General features: G+C 36.9%; 1 protein-coding gene across 1 annotated transcript; it reads left to right on the top strand.

The window, feature by feature from the left end:
- Positions 1-6,231: 6,231 nt before the first annotated feature.
- Positions 6,232-7,127, top strand: LOC118842123 (host cell factor C1 regulator 1-like). Its single transcript, XM_036749754.1, has one exon. It carries the CDS (start codon positions 6,232-6,234, stop codon positions 6,838-6,840), a length of 609 nt encoding a protein of 202 aa, XP_036605649.1. The 3' UTR covers positions 6,841-7,127.
- Positions 7,128-7,350: the final 223 nt, after the last annotated feature.

Below are 7,350 nucleotides of genomic sequence, written 5' to 3' on the forward strand. Positions count from 1 at the left end.
TCCCAGGAGGGATAGCAGAGGCAAAGCCTATTCCCTTCAAGTTGTATCTTTCCCTTTCTTCAGCAGAGGGAGCTATGGGCTTACGCAAAGAAAAAATCATTTCCTACACGCTTCCTTGCCTAGTTCTGTCTTAATTTTTCTTAGATGAGGTTTCATGTAGCATTATTCTCTCTCTGTCTCTCTGTCTCTCTGTCTGTCTTTGTCTGTCTCTCTGACCCTGTCTATCTCTCTGTCTCTGTCTCTTTCTGTGTGTGTGTGTGTGTGTGTGTTTTTGTGTGTGTGTGTGTGTTTAGGGCAGGGTGAAATTGGAGTCCCTAGGGCATAACTCAGTTTGGATCACTTTAAATATGCCATTCCTGTCAGGGGCATTCAAAGAACCTAGTACTGAGTGTGATACCTACCAGCTCCTCACTGGGGACCTGAAGTAATTTCAAATGAGGACACAGGGTTTCACAGCATCATAGTATTTGGAATTTTGAAATAGAATCCAACCATCTTATTTTTCAGATGGGGAACCCAAGGCCCCAAAGACATTAATGATTGCTTTAAAGATGGGATTTAAGCCTCAAGTTTTCTGTTTCTAAAGTATTTTTCTACCATAACTTTGATTCTCAGTTTCTTTGAGCAGCTCACTCCCAGTATTTAATAGAAGACACTGAAGAGGTTGGCTGTGGGGATTGTAGTTGTTTGACTATCCTGAGTAGAAAGTATCAACTCCCTTCACTAGAGGTCACTTTAGGTATTTGGGAACACACAGATTTACTCTAATTTCAAAGCTAGAGTCAAGTGCATTGCAAATTATTTACAACACCCTTAGGAGCAGTTTAAGTTAATTTGATCTGACAAACATTTACTTAGCAGGAACTATGTTCAAACCCCTCTTCTTAGCAATAGGATTGGGCCTGTGATTGCATTGGTCTAGGGAAAGCTAGATGAGGAAGCTCCCTCTACCAATCCAGATCAGCTCCTGCTCTGCAATTTAGTATCTTAGACTTGCCTGAGGCACTACGAGGTAAAGAGACTTGTCCAGGTCATCTAGCCAGTGCATTGGAGGCAAGACCTAAAGCTAGGTTTTAATGTCATTTAGGCCAACTCAGTAGATGGTTTTTGAAACTAATTGAGAAGCCAGGAAGTTTAGATGAAATTGGCCGATGTTTGATTAAGGTATCTGAGGAAAACAATTATGACTGATAGAAGAACCTGCTTAGAGATGCGTGAATACGTAAAGGAAAACCATAACATCTGTTTTATTTTTCGGAGGTATAGGCAGAAGTCCTTCCTCTTATACCTCACCAAGGCACCAAAGTAATTCTAGTTCTCCAAGCCTACATCAGGAAAACATAAGCTTTGGCAGAATCTCCCTAGCTAGGGAAAAAAAAATGAGTAGGAGTCTGGTAATAAACTATATAGCTTGTCTATTATTGCCTTGGGACTAGCCAGTGTGAATATAGGCTCATTACCAGAAAGCTGATCAGCAGAAGTTCATGATTTTTGGCCACACTAACTCTGAACTTTAACTACTAAAATTTGGAACAGGTGCCCTTAATGTGGTGTCCATGAATTTAAAAAGAAAATTACAAGTGTATTTCAATATAATTAGTTTCCTTTGTAATTCTCTGTCTTATGTTATGCATTTGGAAATATTACTTAGAGCTGCCAAAGAGCTCACCAGCCTGCCAAATGGGTCTACAAGACAGAAAAGTTTAAAATGCCTGGTGTAGAGGGTATGGAGCTTGTTCAATGTAGGGAGGACTCGCACAGGGGAAAATACAGATCCTTGATTTATTGAAGTAAGTGAAGCAATGTTATTAAAACCAGTCTTGATAATCAGTCTTGATTCAAAAGAATGAATGCACATATATTCTAACAAACACTGAGCCTCAACAGTGAAGGATTAGGCAATGTTGCTGGGATTTCCCATTTCCCCCCCTTGCTGATAAACAATGAGAATGAGTATGAGAAAGATCCTATAAAAAGAGAACAGGAAAAGTAGTGAGACTTAAGATATCCCTTTAGAACTGCTATATCCAAGGGTGACTGAGCGCTTTGCACAAGTCTGGGGACACAGCAGTTTGATTTTAGAGACATGTAGTAGGGAGAATAATGGATCTGGAGTCAAAGGACCTGGATCGAAATTCTGATCTGCACTTTACCGGAATTGTGGCATTAGGCAAACCCTTTAGCCTTTCCTGGCCTGCTTCTTCATTGGCAATGGAGGGGAAAGAGATTCAGTGAAGAAATTAATATAATGAACAGTTTTAATAAAATATCATGACACCAAAAAATTCACAAAAAGACCAACAAAGACTGAGGAAAGAAAGAAACACATGATTTACATTCAAAATAACTCTAAAATGCTTAAATATCATGGAATTAACATTCATAGATCTAAAGCTGAGAAGAAACCTTTTGTGGTCACTGAGTTCAGCTCTCTCATTTTATAGATGAGGAAAGAGAGGAGAGAAGTGACATGATTTGTTCAGGGTCACACAGCTAGTAAATACCTGAGACAGTTTTTTTCTAACTCCAAGTCCAGGCCCCTATCTATTAGTCCACACTTTCTCTTGGACTGCCATTCAGTACTCATACAAATAAAGTTCCAAAACACTTCACAAAAAATAAAGAAGAGCAAATCATTGGAGAGATATTCACTGTTCATGATTAGGCCTTATAATAAAAATGACAATACTTGTTAAATTAATTTACAAATTTATTTAGAGAAACAAAGTCTAGAACCTTAAGGAATATATTAAAAAAAACAAAGTAGGAATGAAAGGGGACTTTGGATATTAGATTTCAAACTTTGCAAATAAAGGAATGATTATCAAAAAACCATTTGTACTGTTTAAGCAATTGAAAAGTAGATAAGTATAAAAGACTATATACATAGTATGGCATTAAATAAGCAAATTAACTTAGGTATTATCATTTCTGTTATATTGGCATTACTCAACTGTGTGCAGTTAATATTTGTAAATTATTTAGATATGCTTTTGTTTCTTAGAAGAACAGCTGGTAGTACAGTGGACTATAGTCAGGAGGACCTGAGTTAAAATATGGTCTCAAATAGTTACTAGGTGTGTCACCCTGGTCAAGTCACAACCTCTGTTTGCTTCAGTTTTCTCAACTGTAAAATGGGGGTAATACCACCACCTACCTCTCAGTGGGGTTGTGAGGATCAAATAAGATAATATTTGCAAAAAGCATTTAGCACAGTGCTTGGCATATAATAGGTATCATATAAATGTTTATTCCCTTCCCTTCCCTATTGTATAATTATATTAATATAGTTCCTGTGTGTGTCTTGATAAGTAGAATCCTAAGTACTTTATACATTCTGTAGTTGTTTTGAATAGAATTTCCCTTTCTCAATTGTAATATACAGAAAGAGTGATGATTAGTGTATGTTTATTTTATATCCTGCTATAAGCAACACTGTAAATAAAATATATTTAAAATACTTAATTGACCAATGAAATGACCAACCACAAGTCCAGAGGGCCAATGATGAAAAAAAAATTCTACCTACCTACAGAGGGGTGATAGACTCAAGGTGCAGAATAAAGCATACATTTTTAGATTTGGAAAATGTATAGATGTGTTTTTCTTCATTCTATGTATTCCAAAGATTTGCGATGTTCTTTTTTTTAATTTAGGAAGAAGATTAGGTAAAGAGGGTAGAGGGGAAAATAGTAATAATATTTCTAAAATTAAAAGAAAGAAAATAAAATAATTAAAACATTTTTAAATGCACATAAGAGAACAGATGAAGTTCAGAAACACGGACAAGTAGAAAAGGTTTGAAAGTAACATTTTGAATTTTGTACTTTTGTTAAAAAGCAAGCTATATGTAATAAGATTAATGCTTCCAGATATAATCTTTATCTGGTCCTACTTTATATGTAGAAATGTTCTTTTTTGTTGGTAGTGGCATTCATTAAATTCAAGGAGAAAATATATTAAGAAAAGACTATTGAATCAATATCGACACAGAATTGAACACAGAATAAATAGGTTAGTTTTTGAGTTAGACTGAAGAACACAAAGTATCATTCATAAGGGCTACCTATTCAATGAGAACTGCTGGCACAGAGCCAATTGCTTCATAATGTACAGTATTTTGATATGTTTCTGGGGTCTCTTTGCTAATATTTAATTTGAAAATTTTGCATTTATATTTATTAGTGAAATTGTTCTATCGTGATTTTTCTTTAGTTTATCTCTATCTGGTAAGGTATGAAGGGCATATTTGTATCATAAAATGAATTTATTCAAATCTCTCCTTCCTATTTTGGAAAATGGTTTATGAAATAATGTAATTCAGTGTTCTTTGAATGTTTGTTAGAACTGAATTTTAAGTTCATTTTGCCCTACATTGTCTCTTTCTAATCCACATCATTTGCGAATTCATTGGTTGTTTGATTTCTTTTTCTGAGATTGAGTTATCTAAATTCTCTATCTGCTTCTGTTAATCAGAGTACCTGTTCATTTAAATTGTCAATTTTGTTGACATGTAATTGGACAAAATAGTTTCTAATAATTTATTTCTTCACAACTTAGCATAATGCACTTAAATGTTTATTGAATTCAATTCAATTCTTTATTTCTTCTGATTTCTCCTTTTTTCCTTTTCAAAATTGACAATTTGATTTTACTTTCTTTTAAAAAAATCAGATTAGCTGATACTGAGTGAAGTGAGTAGAACCAGAACATTGTACACAGTAACAGCCACATTGTGCAATGACTGACTGTGATAAACTTAGCTCCTCTCAGCAATGCAAGGACTTAAAACAACTCCAAAAAACTCTTGACGGAAACTGCATCCACATCCAGAGAAAGAAATACAGAGTCTGAATGCAGATCAAAGCATACTATTTGCCTTCTTTTTTTGTTTTGTTTTGTTCTTTCTTTTTCATGGTTCCTACGGTTCATTCTGATTTTTCTATACAACATGACTAATGTGAAAATATATTTAATAAGAATGTATATATAGAGTCTATATCAGATTGCATGTTGTCTTGGGAAGAGGGCAAAGGAAAGGAGGAGGAGAAAATTTAAAACTTATGGAAGTGAATGCTGAAAACTAAAAATAAATAAATAAATTTATTTTAAAAAATTAGATTAGCTAATGATTTATCTATTCTCTCCCACCCCTTCCAAAAAAAAAAAGACAGCTTCCAATTTTAGTTAACAATTATCACCATTTTCGCTTTCAATATTTTCATCACTCCTGTGATTGTTAGAATTTCTACTTTGGAATTTAAATTTTTTAGTTATTGGTTTTCTAGTGTTTTTTAAAGGTTACATACCCAATTAATTAGTTCATTTTCTTTTTGTTGATGAATTGTTTAGTGATATAAATTTTATAGTAAAGACTACTTTGATTACCTCCCAATGGTTCTGGTACACTATCCCACTTGAGAGAAATGATTATTTTTCTCTTGTATTAATAACTAATTATTAAATAAGGACCAGAGCTCCCCCCTTTCTACTTCCTCATCCAGAAATCAACCGGTGTGGGAAATCTTTATCAAAGACTTACTCAGCCAGGATGGCTGAGATCTAATAAAAGACAGTAAAATAAATTCTAAGTTTAGACTAATGGGTGGACTCCCATTCATTATGTTTACTTGGACAGGTCTGGGGAAATGTGAATTCTCTCTTTTTTCAGAGAGGTGGTATGGAAATTGATAAGTCTTTTGACCAAGATTTAAGTGATCCAAGTCACTTTCCTCAAGAACCCCAATGGAATATAGCCCAGCCTCTCATTATAATATTCATTTTCTCATTGTTAACCAATCAGAGTTTATTGCCACCCAAAACACTCACTCTTCCAACAATTATGAGCTTACTGCCGTGAGGGGTCTTTGGCATTCAAGAATACCACTGACCTCTTTTTATTAATATACTGTTGTTTTTTCTTTGATCAAATTTTCTCTTATTTTTATGATTTCTTCTTTTATCCACAACTTTTTTTAGGGTTATGTTATTTAAACTCTAATTAATTTTTGTCCTTTTTTAAACAGCTCTTTTATATAATATAATTTTAGTGAGTAGTTGTTAGAAAAGGATGTGTTTAGTAATTCTGCTTCCCGCATTTATTTCTACCTAAAATTTTATGCCCTAACACTTAGGCAATTTTTGTATAGGTACCATTCAAAAATGAGAAATATGTACAATCTTTTTTGTTCCCATTCAGTAACTGCCAGAGATCTCTAATTCTGTTATCAAATGTTATTTCTTGAGACGCGCCCGCTGGTGGCGGAGCCGAGGGAGTCTGGAGGCTCCCTATGCTCCGGGTCCGGGGCAGCGGGATCTGAGCCTCTCCTACCCGCAGGTCCCCGGAACTCCCTGATCCTTCAGCCGCCCATGGAGCTGGGCCGCCCAGCCGGGGCCCAGAAAGACCCCAGGGAAGCACCGGGGCCAGACGGGACCCTGGATGCCCGCTGCCTTCCCCAAGGAATTCAGTCCCCGAGCACCAGTCAATTGCTGGAGGAGGATCAGGACTCTCTTCAGAAGCATTTCCTGTCAGAGGAGAACATGGTTTCCCATTTTTCCCACCTCAGCCTGGAAAATGACCACCCTTACTGTGGCCCATCAGTAGCTTTCTCCATGGGCACTCCAGCCCCACCTGTGACCAGGCCTTTGGAAGACTCTCTTCACTCGACTGAGGATCTTTGGGTCCTCTGCCCCAGCCTCCTGCTGGCCCTGAATCCCCGCTCAGGGCTACTCCTCTGGCAGTACCCAGGAAATCAAATCCCAGAAACCCTTCGGCTGCTGAGACTGGGGGGCTCCCAGGTATACCAAACCCCCCATAGCGGGGAGGCAATGGAGCTCTGAACCTTAAGCAACTGCCCCTCTCCCTCAGGAACTCAAGCCTCTCAGTGCCCCCAACCTCAACTCCATGAGCTGGAAATGGGCAGAATCTGGCCTTCTCTGGAAACCATAGACTCAAAAGACCAAAGAGGGTTTAGACACCCATATATTGTCCACCGAAATAGAGAAGAGCACTCTCAGATTGGAGATAGGTCTGTTTTACACACACACACACACACACACACACACACACACACACACACACACACGTTGGTGGAGGAAATAGAACCACAGACTGTCCCCTGTGAGAAACATAGGGTAAGAAACATCTTAGGGGGTGGGGTGGCTCCCATAACAGGGGGTCTTTGTGAAAGCAAAATAAAGATTGGTGGGCAATAAAAAAAAATGTTATTTCTTATGTTGATTCCTTTCTTGTCTTCTTATTATTATCTAGGGATGAGAGGGGTATATTGAGATCCACAATAATTATAGTTTTTTATGATTTTTTTCCTTGTAAATCAATAAGCCTTTTCT

Source organism: Trichosurus vulpecula, chromosome 3, assembly GCF_011100635.1.
Source record: "Trichosurus vulpecula isolate mTriVul1 chromosome 3, mTriVul1.pri, whole genome shotgun sequence".
Classification (NCBI taxonomy): domain Eukaryota; kingdom Metazoa; phylum Chordata; class Mammalia; order Diprotodontia; family Phalangeridae; genus Trichosurus; species Trichosurus vulpecula.

Coding starts and splice junctions, on each gene's coding strand:
- LOC118842123 (XM_036749754.1), top strand. CDS start 6,232: ATGTTATTTCTTGAGACGCGCCCGCTGGTGGCGGAGCCGAGGGAGTCT.